General features: G+C 39.4%; 1 protein-coding gene across 3 annotated transcripts; it reads right to left on the reverse strand.

The window, feature by feature from the left end:
• Nucleotides 1–19,471: 19,471 nt before the first annotated feature.
• LOC110915712 lies at nucleotides 19,472–21,213 on the reverse strand. Of its 3 annotated transcripts, none has more exons than XM_022160446.2 (2): nucleotides 21,078–21,213; nucleotides 19,472–20,829 (listed from the first exon to the last, which is right to left on the reverse strand). In XM_022160446.2, exon 2 carries the CDS (start codon nucleotides 20,792–20,794, stop codon nucleotides 19,637–19,639), a length of 1,158 nt encoding a protein of 385 aa, XP_022016138.1. In that variant the 5' UTR covers nucleotides 20,795–20,829; nucleotides 21,078–21,213; the 3' UTR covers nucleotides 19,472–19,636. The 3 variants fall into 3 exon arrangements, with proteins under 3 accessions (XP_022016138.1, XP_022016135.1, XP_022016136.1); XM_022160443.2 differs by having other exon boundaries at nucleotides 19,472–20,901; XM_022160444.2 differs by having other exon boundaries at nucleotides 19,472–20,912; nucleotides 21,078–21,202.
• Between the last annotated feature and the right edge of the window lie 1,572 nt (nucleotides 21,214–22,785).

Raw genomic sequence — 22,785 nt, forward strand, 5'->3', positions numbered from 1 at the left:
CAAAATGGGACAAGTTTTTTTTTTTTTTTTTACTTATTTAGACTATGGGGTATGGGTCTTGGGTTGGGGCGTGGGTTGGCTGAAAACGCCCAAGCCACTACTTTGGGGACTTGGGTTGGGGCGTGGCCCAAGGGGCGGGAGTTTGAAGCCGGGCGTGGGGCGGGCTAGCGATCCTATGTGGCGGGCTCCTATTCGCTTTGTTGGCTATGTCCTATTCGCTTTTTTTTAATAAACTGCCAAGCCACCCCCCAACCCAAGCCCCGCCATACCTGACGGACACGTCACTCACCGGTGGGGGGCTCCAACTCCACGTGTCAACTCATGCCCCCAACCCAAGCCCCATTCGTTTTTGGCTTTTGTTTCTAACTTTTGAATTTTATAGATATAGATATCATCTTATTTCGGTTTATATATGTGTGTTTAATTTAATTTTTTTAATGAAAATTAGTTATTTAACTGTGTTTGAACAACGTTAGACAGTTTGTTATTAGACTTGGACTTTAATGTGTTTGAACAACGTTAGACAATTTGTTATTAGACTATCCACATCAAGAATGTTTGTAGGTGATTCTTGGCCTATGTGGAGGGCATTTGTGAGAGGGATGGATTAGTGGGTGTTGTAGAGGATGACATGGAGGGTGTTCATTCTTAAGGATTCTTGGGGAAGAATGGTGAAGAATGGGGGAATGGTGGGTCCTTTCTTTTTTTATTTAGTTTAAATTTAATAAAATAATTATAATAAGGTTGTTTGTGGGAATGATATATATGTTATTGTTGTGGGTAAAAAGTGTTTGTGGGAAGAATAAGTAAAAAGCTGATGTGACATGCTGATTAGGCTGTTTGTAGAAAGGATAGCCTTTCACTGATGCGGATAGTCTTGGACTATAAGTTTGTTTTGCTGATCTATTCCTTAACAAACTAAGTATACTATATAATTTTACATTTTTAAGGTCTTTAAATTTCACCATAATTTCTATATTTACTATATAATTTTACATTTTTAAGGTTTTTAAATTTCACCATAAGTTCTAAGTATACTATATAATTTTCATTTTTAAGGTCTTTAAATTTCACCATAATTTCTATATTTACTATGTAATTTTACATTTCTAAGGTTTTTAAATTTCACCATAAGTTCTATATATTTGGAAAGATAAATTGTATTAAAAATCTCTTATAATAACTAGTAAGGCACCTAGAGATGCTACAAAAGAATGTAACAACTACATATCGACAGAATGCAACCCATTTATTGCTCTAATTATATACCTCCCTATAAACCACGGGGACGGCTAGGATCATTGAGTACCCGTTTTGGGGACGGTTAGGGGACGGGGACGGCATGGGGACGTCCCCCAAACATTTCCGGGAATTGGGGACGGCAACGAGACGTTTCCGGGATTGTGAGGACGGCAGTTCGACGTTTCGGGGACGTATCCTATTTTATTTAGAGTCTAAACTTTCACCAAACTTTGAAGTTCAGATGTGTTATGGACATGCGACGTAAACTTGAACGAGATTTCCACTTTGATTGACCGGCGACGTATTTTCGAACGACGATTGAATTATCATGTGATGGTTTATTATGATATGTTAAAATAAGTATGTTCAAAATTAGTCAGTTGAAAGTGCTTTGGGTGAATGCAAGTTTGTCTCTTGAAGAGATATTTGACAAATGATGATTTATGATTTTAGACTTTGTGTAATATATTTTTATTTTTTTATATTTTATTTTGTCGTACCTTTGCCGTACCCTTATCTAGGATTTTTATGTTTTGCCGTTCCCCGTAACCCAGTCCCGTACCCGTTTCCACGCTACATAGATGCCTCCTCATAGTAGGTATTCGCAGAGAGTGTACGTGTTGAAGACAACCATTTAGTCAGAATATCTACGCTCTGAACAATAGTATACACATAACAAACTTTGAGACTCTTAAGTAAGAATCATATCTAGTATAGAATGCAAGTTAATGTCAGGGTTTTTCATATGTTGGTGAAACACCTGCAGATTGGACACTAAATATGTGTATCAATATTACAAATCCAATGATGGTCAGTAGGCACTCTCGAATATTGGGAAAGTATTCGTCTAGAGGAGTTAAAATAATATACTATAAATTATTAGAACAATATTAAACTTAATTATGCTTATGTATAAGTATTAGATATATGTATTCGGTTTAGTATGATAACGTATGGATGTTGGTTTGATAAGTGGGTAATTTCAAATAACTGCCGGAGCAGTTATTCCCGCCAAATGAACCGCCAAAAACATGACATATATATACTTGTTTACCGGCAACGTTTTCCGGTATCAAGACATTTCTTTCAAACAGAATTGTCCGCTCAATTCTTCCATATACTGCACAACATTGTTTATTCGATATTTTCGGCACACTTCCTCAACCGAAATCATGACTATTGATTTGAAACAATCTAAACTTTCCGCTGCAAATTATCATGTTTCCCAACATAGTGGTACCAGAGCCACTACTGGGAAGCGTGCAGAAATCAAACCGAATTCAACCACCATGCCATGTCAACACTGTGTTGATGAGAAGAACGAGAAAGAAAGACGGATCCCTCGTGTGAGGCTTTGCTACTACTGCCATCAACCGGGCCACCAAATCTACATGTGCAAGGCAAAAGAAAACGATGAAGCGACTCAACTGATCAAGCAGGCAATCAACACCGGAATCAGAAGACAGGATGATGATGTTCACTGCCAGAACGAGATGATTGTCACCGGGACTGAGGGTGGACAATGGGGAGACATCTGGTACGCAAGTCCAACGTTTAATCATCATTTCGCGGGAAACTTAAATGTTTTCAAACGAATAAAACACATGATTGGTGTTGAAACAAGATCGGGAGAGAACAATTTTTTGTTCATACGAGGGGTGGGGGCTGTTGAAATGAAATCTGGGAACGATACATGGAGAATACAAAGCGTATTTTACTCACCGGAATTGGACCGGAACGTTCTAAGCCTTGATCAATTAACACTTCAAGGCTTTACGGTTAGAAAGTCCGGTGACACGTGTAAGATTTTCCCAATGTTTTCATCTCCGGTGATAAACACAGTGAATGATGAGAATGGGTTAACTAAAGAAGATGAATTGGGTTTAAGTGAAAAACAGAGGATGATAGAATTGTGTTCGGTGAATGAAGAATTCAAAGAAAATTATTTAAATTCATACTTTGAATCACTAAATGTTTCAAATGATGATGAAAATGATTGGAGTCAGATGATAATACGAGCACTAGAGTTTCATGACTTCGGAGATTGCAAAGCATTGCTGGATATGATCGATGATCGAGATTTCGTGTTCAAGTACAAATATGATCTTGAAAAGAAATTCGAAGAAATGGTGGGTTGGTTTTTAAACAAGAAGATGGGAATATCTTCAAGGCCCATTCTGATGAAAGGAGGATTGATCTGCAGGGTTTGTATGTAATGGTAGAAAGAGACGGAGGCTATAGAAGTGTCATTAATGACAACTGATGGCCGGCAATCGCTAAAGATTTGGGTTTCGAATATCAAGGCAGAGATTTTATGAGAATCGTTTACGCTATGTATTTGGATGTCTTGATATATTATTACATGTTCAAATCTATTCAAGAGAGGGTGTACGATAAAGAGATGATAAAGGAAGGTGAAAGCTCGTCAAACGCCAGCGATGACCAAGAAAGAAGAAGGAGTGCAGACACGGCACCGGGGGAGGCTGCAACAGAGCATTATGCTCTCTATGCCGGAAATAATTGGGAAGGAACCTAGAACCTGCACAAGAAACGTCGCCGGTTCAACTTCAATGAAGCCCGGAAAGCTGTTCACGAAGCAAATTACAGCGTCTTAATGTATGCTACAGAGAATAATCAAGTTTAAGGGGGATTATGTTAGAACAATATTAAACTTAATTATGCTTATGTATAAGTATTAGATATTACGTATTCGGTTTAGTATGATAACTTATGGATGTTGGTTTGATAAGCGGGTAATTTCAAATAACCGCCGAAGTAGTTATTCCCGCAAAATGAACTGCCAAAAACATGACATATATATACTTGTTGTTGGAAAAATAGGTGAAAATAGCATTTTTCACAAATATAGGAAAATGATCTTTTCCTATTTTGGACTAGAAATAAATATAATAAAATGAGCGGGTTTTATATGTTTATTTGTGGGTTTGTGTTCTATGTTGGAAGAGCTTCGCAACGAACTAAACCACGTCCAAAACGGAGCTAAGATGAATGAGATATCGATGCTCAAAGTTGGGTGTTCGAAACATTGAATGCTGAAACAAAAGGGAAAGTAGCACCTTGTCCCATATCGGAGGAGAGATGGAACTTAAATGGGTATTTAAGTGGGAACTCTCCATCCTTATTGTTTCATGGAAGCACACACTAGGTGTCCTCGCGAAGGGTGCGGAGCACCCTAACTCAGCCACTCTGTTTCTACTCCTTCTTGTAATTTGGTTTATTTTAGTTGTAATTGTATTTGTTGTTTGTTTTCTTCATTTCTGAATTGTAATCGTATAATAAAAATTTGTTTATTTTATTTATTTAAGTGAATGGTTCCTACAATCTTAAAACAAATTTTTAAAACACCGTTCGTGTAACAAAACCTTTCTGTTCTGTGATTCAAACCAGTTTTGTTTCACTCAGATTGTGTTTTAAAAACAGATTTTTTTTTGTTTTCATCTTCAAAGGAGCGACTTTGGTTGAAAACATTCTGGTTACCTTCAAAATTTGTCCTATAAATTTGCTAAAACTTTCTGACTTGGTCTTCAAAGTTGGACTTAGAAGCCAATCAGTAAGTTCTAATTATTAAAAATTTTCTGTTTTTTGGTCTTCAAAGTTGGACTTAGAAGCCTAAACAGTAAATTTGCGGTAAAAATTAAAATTTAGTAGTTTCCTTCTGTTTATTTGTGAAAAACAGATTTTTTTTGACTAAAACTTTAAATTTTAATTTTTCAGCATGTCGAACGAAAATGTCAACGTTAACAACAATACCAATGTTGTGACGGAAACCCCCCCTGAACGCCACCACTATGGGAGCGTCCACAGTGGCTAATCACGCTGAACGACCCGAGAAGTTCTCGGGTCTACACTTTAAGAGGTGGCAGCAGAAGATGTTCTTCTACCTGACCACCATGAACCTTGCGAGGTTCTTAACGGAAACCGCTCCCCAACCTGCGGAAGGGGAGACCAACGCTCAGGCTCTGAGCGCGGTAGAGGCTTGGAAGCACTCGGATTTCATTTGTCGAGGCTATGTGTTAAACGGGCTTTCGGATGCATTTTATAATGTGTACTACAATGTCAAGACTTCCAAAGATTTATGGGATGCCTTGGACAAGAAGTACAAAACAGAGGATGCTGGCACAAAGAAATTTGTGGTAGCCCATTTCTTGGATTTCAAAATGGTTAATTCTAACACAGTTATGAATCAAGTCCAAGAATTCCAAATTATACTACATGACATCTTCGCGGAAGGCATGACACTTAGCGAGACATTCCAAGTGGCAGCGATGATTGAAAAGTTACCTCCTAGTTGGGTTGATTTTAAGAATTATCTTAAACACAAACGAAAGGAGATGACTATAGAGGACCTTATTGTTCGTCTTTGGATTGAAGAGGACAATAGAATTGCCCAAAAAGGCAGCCTTGCGCAGACTAGTGCTAGCGCAAATCTGGTTGAGCATGGGCAATCCTCTAAGGGCGCGAAGGGCAAGGGGAAAAAGGACAAACAGAAAGCAAAGGCTAGCAAACTTGGACCGAAGAAAGGGGTTGTGAAAAAGAAACCTCAGACGTTCCAAGGGACTTGTTACAACTGTGACGAGCCGGGGCATCGAGCTAACCAATGCAAGAAACCAAAGCGTGAGCGTGCGCACATGGTGGATAAAGTCGGAATGCCTTTGGTGGCAATGATTTCCGACAAAACCGTAATGTTGGATGAGGTCAATGCTGTTACCAACACTCCAAAAGGATGGTGGGTTAATACGGGAGCGACCTGTCATGTGTGCCCAGACAGGAGCCTCTTTACCACCTTCAAGGAGCTTGCGGGAGATGAGAAGCTGTACATGGGAAATGCAGCCACCGCGGACATCAAGGGTGAAGGAACAGTGATTTTGAAGTGGACTTCAGGGAAGGAGCTCACTTTAAGCAATGTGTTATATGTCCCAGACTTGCGCAAGAGCCTAGTCTTGGGATGGTTGCTTAATAAGTTTGGATTTCGTTTAGTTTTTTAGAGCGATCAATTTGTACTTACTAAACGAGGAATGTATGTTGGTAAGGGCTATGCCCAAAATGATATGTTCAAATTGAATGTAATGGCAGTCAAAAAGAACATGAATAAAATTGCTACTACTTCTACTTATATGCTTGAGTTTTTTTATTCGAATAAATGGCATGGTAGATTAGGTCACGCAAATTTTAATTCAATACGCCGTTTAATCAATTTAAATTGTATACCAACATTCCATATTGATTCACATTATAAATGTGAAACTTGCGTAGAATCCAAACTTACAAGATCATCATCAAAATCAGTTGAACGAATAACCGAACCCCTTGATTTAATTCACACTGATATTTGTGATTTAAAAGCGGTACCCACAAGAGGTGGAAATAAGTACTTCATCACGTTTATTGATGATAGTACTAAATATTACTATGTATATTTACTAAAAAGTAAAGATGAAGCAATAAGTAAATTTATCTTGTATAAAAATGAAGTTGAGAATCAACTTCAAAAGAAGATAAGCTTTGCGAAGCTACCGAGGAGGCGAATATGTTGCACCTTTTGCCGATTTATGCGCAAAAAGTGGCATTGTACATGAGTGTACACCTCCTTATTCTCCACAATCAAATGGCGTGGCGGAACGAAAGAACCGTACATTGAAAGAAATGATGAACGCCATGTTGATAAGTTCTGGGGTGAGCCAGGAAATGTGGGGGGGAAGCCATTCTCTCGGCTAATTATCTTTTGAACAAGATACCACTCAAAAAGAGAGACGAAACTCCATATGAGTTATGGAAAAGGAAGAAGCCTTCATACAAATACTTGAAAGTATGGGGGTGCCTAGCAAAGGTGATTGTACCACCTCCTAAGGCTCTTAGGATAGGACCCAAAACTGTTGATTGCATATTTACTGGGTATGCACATCAAAGTAGTGCAGATCGCTTTCTTGTACATGAGTCCAAGAATCCTGATGTACACGTAAACACTATCATGGAGGTGAATCCTACCGTTGTGTCTTACTTTGAAAATGTGTTTCCTTTGAGAAGACAAACACATGCAACGTCATCAACACCTAATTTTGAAGTAGGTGAAAGTTCATCTACACCAGTTGATGAGGTAGTTCATGATAAGACACATGAACGACCTGAGGTTGAAGAAAGTGATCGTAGGCGAAGTAAAAGGCCAAGGGTTGAAAAATCCTTCGGTCCAGACTTCGTTAGCTATATGGTTGAGGGCGAGCCCAATACATATCGCGAAGCGGTTACCTCTTTAGAAGGACCTCAATGGAAAGAAGCAACAAGGAATGAAATTGATTCTATATTGCAAAATCATACTTGGGAGTTAGTAGATCTTCCACCTGGTTGCAAACCACTTGGATATCGTTGGATATTCAAAAGGAAGATGAAAACTGATGGAAGTATTGATAAATACAAGGCTAGGTTTGTGATTAAAGGATTTAGACAAAAGGAAGGTCTAGATTACTTTGATACCTACTCACCTGTGACGCGCATAACCTCGATTAGATTGGTTCTTGCTATAGCAGCTTTAAGAAATTTGGAAATTCACCAAATAGACGTTAAAATCGCATTTCTAAATGGTGATTTAGAAGAAGAGATTTACATGGAGCAACCTGAAGGTTTCTCCGCCCCAGGTCAAGAGGGTAAAGTATGTAAACTCGTCAAGTCTTTGTATGGCTTGAAGCAAGCACCAAAACAATGGCACCAAAAGTTTGATCATGTCATGATTGACAATGGTTTCAAAATAAATGAGTGCGACAAATGTGTTTATTTCAAAGACACAAATGAAGGTTATGTGATTTTATACCTTTATGTAGACGATATGCTTATCATTGGGAGTAATGATAAAATTATCAAAGCTACTAAAAGCATGTTGAAAGCGAGATTTGACATGAAAGACATGGGTTTAGCATATGTGATTCTTGGAGTAAAGATCATAAGAACCCAAGATGGTCTTGTGTTAAGTCAATCTCACTATGTGGATAAAATTCTTGAAAAATTCAACTCGGGAGATACGAGTGTAGCTCGAACTCCAGTTGATACCTTCCAACATCTCAAGAAAAATAAAGGAGATGGAGTTGCTCAGTTAGAGTATTCAAGAATTATTGGCAGTCTAATGTATCTAATGACATGTACTAGACTCGACTTGGCTTACGCGGTGAGTAGGCTAAGTAGATACACAAGCAATCCGTGCGCGGATCATTGGAAAGCTATCACGAGGGTCCTTAGATACATAAGATACACAAGAGATTATGGGCTGCATTATACCCGACAACCAGCAGTGATCGAAGGATACACTGATGCAAACTGGATATCGGATAATAAAGATCCCAAATCAACAAGTGGTTACGTGTTTACACTTGGAGGAGCTGCTATTGCTTGGAAGTCTTCTAAGCAAATGGTCATAGCAAGATCCACAATGGAATCCGAATTTATCGCCTTGGATAAGTCAGGCGAGGAGGCGGAATGGCTACGTCAATTCGTGGAATATATTCCAAGATGGCCAAAGCCTTTGCCAGCCATATGTGTACATTGTGATAGCCAATCAGCGATTGGTAGAGCTCAAAGCTTGATGTACAATGGCAGATCAAGGCATATGCGACGTAGACATAACACGGTACGACAACTACTCTCAACGGGTGTTATCACAATTGATTATGTGAGATCAAAGGATAACATTACAGACCCGTTTACAAAAGGCTTAAGCAGAGAGTTAGTAGAAACGTCGTCAAGAGGAATGGGACTAAAGCCCGTGATAAATGGGAATATGAGGGAAACCTAACTTAGTTGACTGGAGATCCCAAGATCTAAGTTCAATAGGACAACTTAATCATATTATCAAAACGGAGTCACTGTGGGGGAGTACCCCGAACTAAATAAAAGGGAGTTATATATACTTCCTAGTCCATTCCAATCAGTGACATTGAAGTGAGGCTAAGCATATAAAGGTTAACGATTTCGGGAAATCAAATAACCATGATGCTTTTAATGATTCATGGGAATCACATATGTTAGAGAGAAGTCGGGTCGCTTCAAATGGATTTGTGGGGTGCGCAAATCCTAGAGCTCTCGCAGAACAAGGCTAGTGTTCCAGGACCACAATAGGATACGACAATAAGGAGTTGGCCAAACCAGGGAGAGTATTGTGTGAAGTGTATTGTCGTTTACACAAATGGGGGTATGTTCAAGGACATCGCGTCTACAAACCGCTAGTAAGCTAAGTATGCTTCACAAAAGAAGGTTCAAAGGCAACAACCTACCTATCTTGCAATACCTAACTGTCGAAGTTTATCGTTAAAAAGTGTAAGGAAAAGATCCATTTCCATACATGTGGGGGATTGTTGGAAATTTGATGAAAATGGCATTTTTCATGCGGGGGATTGTTGGAAAAATAGGTGAAAATAACATTTTTCATAAATATAGGAAAATGATCTTTTCCTATTTTGGACTAGAAATAAATATAATAAAATGAGCGGGTTTTATATGTTTATTTGTGGGTTTGTGTTCTATGTTGGAAGAGTTTCGCAACGAACTAAACCACGTCCAAAACGGAGCTAAGATGAATGAAATATCGATGCTCAAAGTTGGGTGTTTGAAACATTGAATGCTGAAACAAAAGGGAAAGTAGCACCTTGTCCCACATCGGAGGAGAGATGGAACTTAAATGGGTATTTAAGTGGGAACTCTCCATCCTTATTGTTTCATGGAAGCACACACTAAGTGTCCTTGCGAAGGGTGCGGAGCACCCTAACTCGCACTCGCACTCGCACACGCTCGCGCGCGCGGCGTGGGTGATGAGGCGCAATGTGGCGCTTTGATGGCGCACTTTGCACTTCCGGACTAATGTGACGTGCGCGGCGCACCAGAGTGAGCCAATACAGCGCGACTGTGTGGCGTGCTCGTATAGGCTCACGGGTGATGTGGCGCACGCGCGCATGGCAGTGAGCTAGATGGACGCAGCGCGCATGAGCGTGCAGACCTACGCGCGCACTAGTGTGTCTTGCGCGCGCGCGCAGAAGATTCCCGCATTGAATGACAGTGCAGTTACAGTTTAACTTCGAAACTGACGAGTTAATGGTCTTTGACTGAGAATTAAATGGCGTATTAAATTGCATTAAAGACGTTTAATGAAATTTAAACCTCTCCTTTAATTCCTTTTTGACGGTTTCGAATCTGGAGCTGTATATATACAGCTCTTGGTCACTGCAGAAGAGATACTTCGAATACCAGCAATACAACAGCATATGCAAACAGTTCTCTACAGCTTATTGATCTTCATCCTGCTCTCTTCAAGGTAGCCTTCCGGTTGTAGGCCATCTCCGGCAGTACGCTGCTTCGGCTGTTGTACCCTAGGAAACAAAACGAGTACTCCTGGGAGACTCGGAATTTGTTCTAAGGGAAGCTTGTAGACACGTGCCTCAGCCACTCTGTTTCTACTCCTTCTTGTAATTTGGTTTATTTCAGTTGTAATTGTATTTGTTGTTTGTTTTCTTCATTTCTGAATTGTACTCGTATAAGAAAAATTTGTTTATTTTATTTACTTACGCGAACGGTTCCTGCACTTGTTTACCGTCAACGTTTTCCGGTATCAAGACATTTCTTTCAAACAGAATTGTCCACTCAATTCTTCCATATACTGCACAACATTGTTTATTCGATATTTTCTGCACACTTCCTCAACCGGAATCATGACTATTGATTCGAAGCAATCTAAACTTTCCGCTGCAAATGATCATGTTTCCCAACATAAATCCCCAACTGTAGTGTGATATAACAATGGATCCTCTAAAGGTACTCTTGAATACCTAGAAAGTTTTTGACTAGAGAATCTAGGAATGGAATAAGGTCGACATTGACTAAGGCATGTACGTTGTGACTTGTTTTATATATAGCATTGTTTCAAAAGATGAAGAATATCATTTTATAATGCATCCTTGATCCCAAGAAAAAATAGCTCAATTTGACCAAGTATTTAAGCGCAAACTAAGAGTGTAAGCACCCAATCATATTAACCAAAAAATTTGAGGAACTTCAAGTAATGATGATGTCATATTAACCTAATCTTGATAATACACGAACAAGGATGTATTATAAAAACACTAAGTAAAGCCAAATGTAATAAGAACGGTACATAGATTGGAAAACCAAGCTTTAGATGTTTGCTTAAGACTGTAAACAACCTACTACAAAAAGTGTATATGATGTGGGTGAATCAGAGGCATTATTGATGTCAGATTATAGAATACTCCATTCTTGAGAAAAGGAATCAAATAGAACCAACCTGATAGTGGTTAGTGTGACAACCGGATTGAACATTTAATGTAATTAATACCCTTAGTTTGTTGAAACCCCATGGAAATAATTGAGGCTTTATACCAACTAATGAAACTATCAGGGTGTCTCTTGATCTTGTATACGCCCTTAAACACATCACCACCAACACCAAGTATGGTTATAGTGTAGAGTTGCAATCGATGTACGCATGACATCCCACCAAACCTACAAACAATATGCTTAAAAAAAGTAGGGGGCTTGGAAACAGGAATTGATAAAACATGATTATGAACCTTTTTGGTGGACTAGTATGGTCAAGAGAACGAATGGCAATAGGATGGGAAGGACATGAAGGTGGAGGAGGAGATGGTGGTGGTGGTGGGCATGAGGTTTGAGTTGTAGAAGTGGATGTTATAAAAGGTGGAACAATAGATATTAGTGTATGGAAGTGGTAGGAGAAGAGTCAGAAATAGACGCCGGTGAGGATATAGAGAAAATAGTTTTATGAAAGACAGCATGACGAGAAATGTAGGTGCGAAGACTATAAGGATCATAACATGTATCTCCTTGATCGCGAGGGAAATATCCTAAGAAAATTAAGGAAATAGATGTCACACCCCAACCAATGATGGAATCATCGGGGCGCGACACTAGGCGAATCAGATTGCTCAAGAGAATCCATAACAACTATTTAGTGACAATATTTAATGCGTTCATTATCCCATACTAATAAAAATATATCAGCAAACAGTCATACAGATTTCATGTTTTCTCTCAAACAATACAAATCCGACAACCTAGATTTATTGTGAGTTTCTAGACTTCCTAGCTTGTTTCGAGATAGTTTGCGATTAACCTGCAATATACGTTAAAATAATGGCAATACAAAAGTATTGGCGAGTATATAGGTTTGTAATAGTATAAAGTAGATAAAAGTGTTGTGAATTTCCATATACAAAAACGAGATACACAACATACACACTACAAGATAAATACTACCAGCTAAGTCACTCGATGACTGCGATGGGGATCCCAAAAAGGGCGTGATTTCCTTAACTAGACCCCGTCGGGTGTGAGTCCAACTATAGTACCATACTAGCTAAGGTGGGACGTCACGAGTAAGAGTCCTAGCACATATGTATCAAGCATCACGTGTAAATATGTACGTCAGTAATTCGCATGTGATAATAGTTTAGAGTATAGACTGCGTTTTGATAAGTGCTTTTTCGATGGGAACGTATGTTACACCCCAAAGTGTGTTTAAAGCGTTTAAAAGGGGGTCAAGTATACTCACAGTAGGTGTTTAACAAGTAAACACAACTTGATTGGATTGGTTGGGAGCGCGTTAGAGTTAGCCTGAGCATAGAACAGTAGCGTAAGCGTTGAACAGCGTGTAAACAGAGTGTCGGGTGAGATAAGTGTCGAATGGTGAGTCGATCGGACGAATACCCATTCGATCAGATGGTCATCCGAGCGGATGACCATTCGAACGGATGGCCACTCGAATGAGGTGTGTAGTGTTTGTAAATTGTTTTGAAACTTTTGAAGTTTTCGTTGTAGTATAATAACAAGTCATCCGATCGGATGGTCATCCGGACGGATGGCCATTCGATCGGATGGCTATTCGATCGAAAGTTTGGTAGTTTGAAGTTTGACTAAAATGTTTTGAACAAGGAATAGTATAAAGGTCAGTTCACCTGATCGAATGGTCATTCGATTGGATGGTCATCCGATCAGATGATCATTCGAGTGGGAACCTGTTGTTTTGTAAACTTCGTAAAATTTCTAAGTAAAAGTTTTCGAATTTTAACGGAGACGACGTGATGGTGTGTCAAACGACGGAAACACACCAAGGTTCAGCTAACTCGATCGGATGGGAATCATCCCATTCGATCAGGTTCACTTTCCTCGACGGGGTTTCATATCTGACCCGTTAGCCGGTCATCTCTCCGGTGGAAATCCTCTTTCAAGCCGGCTCTAGCCTAAGGAATGAGTCGAAAGTTAGTTCGAGTCCAGATTCCATCGATTTTGGGTAGAATGTTGAGGAAACATCCTTTCTCAAAAAAAGGGGGCTCTCCTCAGCCATTTCGGGTTAAGAAGATGAACTTGATTGGATTGGTTGGGAGCGCGTTAGAGTTAGCCTGAGCATAGAACAGTAGCGTAAGCGTTGAACAGCGTGTAAACAGAGTGTCGGGTGAGATAAGTGTCGAATGGTGAGTCGATCGGACGAATACCCATTCGATCGGATGGTCATCCGAGCGGATGACCATTTGAACGGATGGCCACTCGAATGAGGTGTGTAGTGTTTGTAAATTGTTTTGAAACTTTTGAAGTTTTCGTTGTAGTATAATAACAAGTCATCCGGTCGGATGGCCATTCGATCGGATGGCTATTCGATCGAAAGTTTGGTAGTTTGAAGTTTGGCTAAATCGTTTTGAACAAGGAATAGTATAAAGGTCAGTTCACCTGGTCGAATGGTCATTCGATTGGATGGTCATCCGATCAGATGATCATTCGAGTGGGAACCTGTTGTTTTGTAAACTTCGTAAAATTTCTAAGTAAAAGTTTTCGAATTTTAACGGGGACGACGTGATGGTGTGTCAAACGACGGAAACACACCAAGGTTCAGCTAACTCGATCGGATGGGAATCATCCCATTCGATCAGGTTCACTTTCCTCGACGGGGTTTCATATCTGACCCGTTAGCCGGTCATCTCTCCGATGGAAATCCTGTTTCAAGCCGGCTCTAGCCTAAGGAATGAGTCGAAAGTTAGTTCGAGTCCAGATTCCATCGATTTTGGGTAGAATGTTGAGGAAACATCCTTTCTCAAAAAAAGGGGGCTCTCCTCAGCCATTTCGGGTTAAGAAGATGAACTTGATTGGATTGGTTGGGAGCGCGTTAGAGTTAGCCTGAGCATAGAACAGTAGCGTAAGCGTTGAACAGCGTGTAAACAGAGTGTCGGGTGAGATAAGTGTCGAATGGTGAGTCGATCGGACGAATACCCATTCGATCGGATGGTCATCCGAGCGGATGACCATTTGAACGGATGGCCACTCGAATGAGGTGTGTAGTGTTTGTAAATTGTTTTGAAACTTTTGAAGTTTTCGTTGTAGTATAATAACAAGTCATCCGGTCGGATGGTCATCCGGACGGATGGCCATTCGATCGGATGGCTATTCGATCGAAAGTTTGGTAGTTTGAAGTTTGACTAAATCGTTTTGAACAAGGAATAGTATAAAGGTCAGTTCACCTGGTCGAATGGTCATTCGATTGGATGGTCATCCGATCAGATGATCATTCGAGTGGAACCTGTTGTTTTGTAAACTTCGTAAAATTTCTAAGTAAAAGTTTTCGAATTTTAACGGGGACGACGTGATGGTGTGTCAAACGACGGAAACACACCAAGGTTCAGCTAACTCGATCGGATGGGAATCATCCCATTCGATCAGGTTCACTTTCCTCGACGGGGTTTCATATCTGACCCGTCAGCCGGTCATCTCTCCGGTGGAAATCCTGTTTCAAGCCGGCTCTAGCCTAAGGAATGAGTCGAAAGTTAGTTCGAGTCCAGATTCCATCGATTTTGGGTAGAATGTTGAGGAAAAGTTGAAAATAGTTGAAAAATGTTGAGTTCCTGTTGAGATTCATGTTAAAATGTTTGGAAATCATTTAGATCTGAACTATTCTTGATGAGGTGACGTCACACTACAGTTTGCATAAGAAACCGAGTGAAAACCACCCTCTAGATGTCCAAATCAGACGACTTCAAGATAGGGCTGTTCAAACTGCTCGACGATCGAAGATCGCTCGACGATCGCTCGAAAAGTGCTCGAAAAATGCTCGTTCGATTCCCGCTCAGTTTGTAAATGAGCCGCTCGGATCGGTTCGATTCAAATTCAATCCAAGCATGAGCAAAGCTCCGCTCGCTCGTCGATCGCTCGGTTTCGCTTGAATTATTTTTATTAATAATAATATATTATTTTTATTAATAATATATATATATATATATATATATATATATATATATATATATATTATAGATTTTATAGATTATAACCCAAAAAAAATTGAAAGCCCAAAAAATATTCAGCCCAAAAAATTAATGGTTGTGTTTAATGCTTGTGTTTATAAGTTATATGTTGGTTTGAAGTTGAATTTTGTGGATCAAGATGATCAAGTTTTAAGAAGAAGTTTATGGCTTTTGAACTAAATGACAATTTGTATTCGCACTTTATTTTGTGCTTCTTGATATTGTTAAGAACATTTTTAGAATCATGATTTGAGTTATGTATTACTTTTGTTAGTAAAGTGTTGGACATGTTTTAATTAAGTTAGAATTTGTTTTTGTTGAACGAAGCCTTATAATTCAATCGAGCGAAACCGAGCAAAAACGATCTGCTCGGTTTTTTTAGGATTTGATAAAAACCGAGCAAAACCGAGCGAAACCGAGCCGATCGATTCAAATTCAATCCGAGCATGAGCATCACTTTTGCGCTCGGTTTTGCAAATTCGATCCGCTCGGATCGGATCGGTTGTAATTCAATCCGAGCATGAGCAGACCTTCGATCGGATCGGATCGGCTCATGAACACCCCTACTTCAAGAAGAAAATCACTGGTTTTCATGGAGAGGATGATGGAGAAGTGTGTGGTGATGATGATTGTACAAGATTTAGGGAGAAATACTTACGAAATAGCCTTGAATCGTGGTGAAAAGTGACTGGAAGTGCCTTCGGAGCGAGCGATCGGATGAGAGAACGAAAGTGTTGAAATGAGACACAATGGCCCTTTTTATAGGCAAGAGTGAAAGTTAAGGCGGTCGAATGGATCGGATGGCTTCCGGTCGAATGGTCATCCGATCAGATGGCCATCCGAGCGGATGGTCATCCGGACGGAAGTCCATTCGATCGGATGTCCATTCGGACAGCCCGAATTCATTTGTTAGTTTTCCAACTTGCGTTTCGTTAGACATGTTTTGTTGCGTTAAGCATTGTGAGTACTTTAAGCGTTTAAGCGAGATAGGTAGCGTCGTGTTAGGTTGCGTTTCAGTGCGATAAATTGAGTTGCGCGTGCCAGCGAATGCGCGTTTAGACATGTTTAAGACTCAGATATTATTATTATTATATATAACAGGTCATAGCATAAGTAACTGCGTTTCGAGTTTGCGTTGCGTTTGTGTCGCACCACGACGAGCGAGGGGAGCAGCTTAAGTACTCACGCGATGTCATCGTTAGCGTCAGCGTTTGCGGTGCATCATGACGAGCAAGGGGAGTAGTTTAAGCGCTCACACGATGTCATCTTTTGCGTTAGTGTATGCGTTGCGATGTGCGATGTGCGATATAGCGTGTTGAAAGTATGCGAATATATGCGAAGTAGCGTTGTAAGCGATATAGTTACATTATGATCTGAATCTCCGGTGCTAGGCGTAACGAGTGTAACGAGAGTAACAAGCACGAAAGTGCGGGTTGTTACAATAGATGTGGGTGAAAGATTATCGAATCAAATTTCCCTAGTGAATGGATAACAAAGACACTCAAAGGTGCATAAAAGAGAGATTGAGATCGTATAAAAGTCTCATACTAAGAGAAATGATCAAGAGTCAAGGAAGTAAATTAGTTAGTGTTGCTACAAAGATAATGCAGGGGTAATAATGTTTGCTTTATTGATATAATACAATACTTAACCTTAGAGGAGTCCAGTTAAGTGGTATGAGTACAATGGGGAAATATGTGTTACAATAGGAGAAGTAATACAAAATTACAAAGGAGAGGTAACCTCAGTTACAAAGGAGGAGTAAGATAGCGTGTGAGGTACAAATCTGAGAGAAAGTCTTGCATCCGGAGTGCCCTTGAGCTTCTGTATGGCTTTGTATTTATAGGCAGGCAAAGACCTTTCCTCGTTCTTAGGCGGACCCGTGACTTTTCCATGAAGGTAAGTGTGGCAGGGTCCTTTCGTTTTCCTCAGAGCTCTATTCTTCTCTTTCATACTACTTCGGGAAAATTTTGACCTTCTTCCTACTGAAAGCGACTCTTCTAAGGTTGTCTCCTTGTGTCGTATTAACTAGCTTTGTCTTTAACCTTTTGTCCTAAACCTTTTGAGTCAAAGGTTTGCCTCGATCTTCGTGTTTTGGCAGCCGTTGTCTTGTCCGAGAGGAAGATGTCTCTTCCTTATTCATTTATATAGAAGTTAAACCTTGTTGGCTTTACTTATTGCTCTGCTGACAAGGAGATGTCTCCTCCTTGTCTGATGTTGTGTTTGCTAGGTATCTGTCTCTTTCCGTTATTATGGGAGGGGAAGTGGGTTTCGACTTACCCTCATCATCAGTTAGTAAGGAAAGTTGTTGCATAAGCATCACTCCAAAAGTTTTAAGGTAGACATTCCTGAATGAGTAAAGCTCGAATAATCTCAGAAAACTGGTGGTTTTCAGTTTGGCTACCCCCCAATTCATTATTACACCCTCGTATTTGTTGAAAATCACAAAAAAAGGTGAATGAATGAATGTGGTGTGGAGGTCAGCATACGATGGAACACAAAGAACTCGAACTACGTACAACCATGGTATGTATCGCAAGACAACTTTATGCATATCTCAACTTGTTTTATACTTTGATATTGACCCGCTTCGTCGAAGAGTTATTAAGTTCAAGGAGCATGTTTTGAAGTCAACGTGTTTCAACAACATTTAATCTTTAGTGTCTTTTGTAAAGGGTTTAAATGTGTAAAATATGGATCAAGTGGGCTGGGGTCTTTTTTTAATATTATTGATGGACTGGACTCAGGTCTGAGAGTCAACCCAACGTGGTGCTTGGTCAGTAGATCTAGAGTCTAGACTATTTATGTTTAACAAGTCAACCATTTCATACAAATCAACTACTATTTATGATTTATCTATGAGAGTAGAGGTGCACAAATTGGCTTCTGGCCCAGACTTGTTCGCGTTCGGCCAAACCTGGTTGACATCAGGTCTTGGCTCAAACCTGTTCGGTTTGAAAGCGGTTTAAAAGGGGGGAAAGGATCGATTCCGTTTGAAACCGGTTAGATTCAGTTTTAACTGGTTTCAGTACTGGAGTTCCCAAACTGATCTCAACCCTACTTTTCGGTTCGGTTTCAACCTAAGTAGTTAATGCGGTAAAATATCGGATATCGGTCAAGGACCGATATTTGAGATATCGGTTATCGCGGTGGAATGTCGGTAATTTTAATATCATGATAAATTTATATATATATATTGCAATTTAACACTAATAATTCAGTATACTCTCCTACCATTAACAAATTAAACTTTTGCAACTTGCAAAACACTAACAATTGTAGCAAGTAGGAACTGACTAAGACTTAAAACACTAACATTTAACAATAACCTTTTGAAATGAGAAGAAAGGTACTAATATCGGGAAAATCGGTGATATATTGGTCAAATATCAGTCGAAAATCGATCAAATATCGGTCAATATCACCAATATTATCGATACGCATATTCAGACCGATATTTTGCACCGTTATCTCGGCAGGGGACCGGTAACCAATATTTCACTGATATATCCGGATATTAACTACATAGGTTTCAACCAAAAGTCAAAACGGTTTCGGATCAGGATAATACGTACCCAACCTGGGTTCTTTTTGTGCACTTCTACCTAAGAGAGAGAAAGAGAAACACACGCAGGCGGCACAGACCCGTTTAATACAAAAACAGTTGCAAGTAAAGAATCACAGAATCACTTGTGTGTTTTACATGGATCTCACAATCCTGTACTTAAAACTAATCTATATCGAATGTCCCTCAGCCTACTCTACGGTATAGTCTTTCATGGTTACAAAATCCAGTCCGGGATTGAGTCAAGGTGACAGGGCCATGAATATAACAAAAACAAAATAATCATAACCAACTAAAACTAATACAAACAGAAGAAATAATAATGAGAGAGATAAGACACAATTAATGAACACATAAGAAATAAGAAACAAGAATAAAGATATGATAAGCACATAACAGATAATCTCAAACTACACATATCACCTGCACAAAATCCATTATTATCCATGATATGAACCTTTACTCCCCTTCAACACAACCTAACAACAAAAACAAATTTCTTACACTTTGATTATGCCCTGCTCATAACTTCAAGCCCGGCGGTCCTACACGACATGATCTTGCGAAACACTTCTCTCAGCTGACGCTCCAACGGGTCCAACCCGTTCTTAAACACATTACATACTTGAGACACTTCTTGAACAGCCGTTCGCACCTCTTCCTTCTGTTCTTCAGTCAACGGAAACTGGTTCACCGAGTCAACCAAATCCGTCACCAAATTAATCGACTTTTCCATTTGCTGAATCTCCTTTAGCAGCCCAACACCGTTCTTCCGTTCACGTTTCTTGGATTCATCCATAATCCGAGTATGAAGTGAATTTAGCGGGGTGCCCCATGAGAATTGTCTCGGCACAGAGAAATGAACTTGAAAGCTTCGATCTTGACACGGGATTGCAGACGCCAGAGCCCATAAAACAAACATAAGAACAAAACCCATTGTGTAAACGGCGTTAGCTAGCCCGTTAGCAGCGGAAACTTCATGTCCTCTAGGCGGGATCAACCCGTTAGCTATCAACTGAAGCTGCTTGCTTGCAGACCATGAGTTGGGTACACTCCACGAAAGAGACCTCGAGTGTCCTGCCTTTTGTTGATTGTCTTTTCCTTTATTCGGGCACCCGAAAGATCGGTTTCCATACGCAAAAAAACATGACGATTCTTTATTATCATCAAGCATTAGCATAGTTAAATCGGTCAAGCTTTTCTTCGCCCTCCTAAACTGCCCTTCACCGATTACATTTCTCGATTTTGAATCAAACGCAGTTTCAACAATCTCCAAATGCTTACACCAAGCTCGAATCCTTTCCACCCCATCACGAACAGCATTACAAATATCAAGCGCCTTAACAATCATATCAAAAAACTCCGTCGCAAACCTATCCAACGGCGGGTTCGAAAGATCTGCCCCGTTTTCCAACATAACAACCTTAAAATCCTCCTGACACGCGATAAAAGCATCCAACAACTTAAAAACCCAATTCAGAGACAAAACTTCATCAGCAGACGAACCCGAAAGCGCACGAAACCGCCTGAAAACCTGGTGTTCAAACGACCCGAGTTCACAATGCATTTCTGAACTCGAATCAGCATTAACATCCATTGAATGCACTTGATTAATGCTCCGATCATTCCCGATACTCATAACCGATCGTCGAAAACCCCCAAACGACATACCCGCTTTCCGATTCGATTATACGAAAACCCTAACTAACAAAATCCAACTCAAATCATCTCCAAATCAAACTCAAACAGAAATATATGAAACTGTAACCGATAAACCTGTAATTCAACTACTTAACAGTCAATTCAACTTAAAAATTGAACAAAATTACCAAAAAAAAACCCTAAAATCGATCATAAGCTACAAAATTTGCAGGACATAACACAAGATCAAAATTAAGTGAATTAAAACAAGAAGTAAACAGATTAAAGTGAAATTGAAGAGAAAAAGGTACCTAATTTGGAAGATGCAGTTTCCAATTGAAGAAAAATGAAAATTGAAACCCTAATTTTGGTATTGAGAGAGAATTAAAGAGGGTGGGATATTTTTGCTTAAACCAACTGGAAAAATATTTGAAACCCAACAAAAGGTTTTAAACTCATTCTCAGATAAATAAAATAATTATTTATGTGTGTATTTTAATTTAAAGTGTATAATATATATTGTTCTACACGTTCGTTGGGTTTAAAAATGATTTCGAACCAAAATTCAAAAGTTGTGCACCAAACCCACAAGTTATGCTATACTTGATTGTTTTAAATTATGAAATTATAAATTATGGTTTATTTTTTATATTTTATTAAAAATTATGAGTTTAGTCTCAACTGTTTGACGTAGTATAATGTGTATGATCTTTAACACTAAAACTGGGTGTTGTCGGTAAATGTTAGCATTAGCAATTTTTGGGCGTTGAGATCGCGTCTCAAGTGCCAAAGGCAAGGCATGAGTGGGTTAACGACAGTGAGGGGGGAGGTTGGGGGGTGGCTCAGCCCACAACAAATGGTCTAACAAGTGTTAAAATATGGTTGATAAGTTTATATAAAAATACCATCTTATTTAGTGTGATAGAAGTGGTTAAAACTTATATAATTCATGTTATGTGCTTCCCTTTCTTGACTATTCGAATCTTGATTTTTTAATTTAATTGTTTATAGTTGTTTCAAGATCAAACCTCATTGAGACGAAAGCAAAAGCAAACACTTTTCTGCATGTTCCAGAGGTGGTCCTGAGGATTCAGGTGCCCCGGCCGAGCCAGAAAAAATATGCCCCTCACCCTTAGGCCCTAAAAAATAAATAATGTAAATTATTATTTTTTTTAAACAACCATTGAAGTTATAGCAATAAACAATCATTCTAACTGAGAATTTTTAAATTTTTTGTGCTCCAGAAAATTTTGTGCCCCTGCTGGACGCCTTAGAGCCTCCCCTGACATGTTCTTTCACTCTATCAAAACTATGTGTGCAATTTTTAGTGAACTCTCATGCGAGATTTTGCACGTGGGTTTAATACAAAATCCTACATTTTCTTTCATTTTCTTTTTCATCACATGGGTTATTGTAACGCCCTTGATATTATTCTAAAGGTTTACGTATAGATTACGAAAATAAACTTATTATTATGATTACAAATGTGTTGAAAATACGGTTAAATTAAAAGTTTTCTCAAAATAAACAATACAACATATGATGTATGAATTCGTCATCTACAAAGACGACGAAACTATGTGCGGAAGCCTGTATCTTGATCGTGTTCGGTTCTTCGTTGAGCTTGATCGTCCTCCAGTACTGTAAATTATACCTACAATTCATAAAACATGAATTGAATTAGTCATACGCAGTTTAAAACGTGTCTAAACAAGTCCGGGAAGCGAAACTGATTAAAATACAAATTTTTCGCCGAAACAGGGGGTTGTCGCGCCACGCGCCGGCACCACCTTGCTCCCTCGTGTGACGCGGGGGAGACCATTTTTCAACAGGTCTGGATCTGGGACCTGCATTTCCAGCAATACCCGTTTTTACATAAACGACCATAACTTATTATTTATTGATCCGATTTACGCGATTCTTTTTCCTACGTGTTCGTAATTTAATTCTCCATCTTATGGAGTAAAAATCCAACATCTAACTTCAAATATTTTAGATTTCAAGCTCTCGGCTTGAAAT

This window comes from Helianthus annuus, chromosome 16, assembly GCF_002127325.2.
Source record: "Helianthus annuus cultivar XRQ/B chromosome 16, HanXRQr2.0-SUNRISE, whole genome shotgun sequence".
Lineage (NCBI taxonomy): Eukaryota > Viridiplantae > Streptophyta > Magnoliopsida > Asterales > Asteraceae > Helianthus > Helianthus annuus.

Excerpts from the sequence above, each read along its gene's own strand:
- LOC110915712 (XM_022160446.2), bottom strand. The coding sequence starts at position 20,794 with ATGTCGTTTGGGGGTTTTCGACGATCGGTTATGAGTATCGGGAATGAT.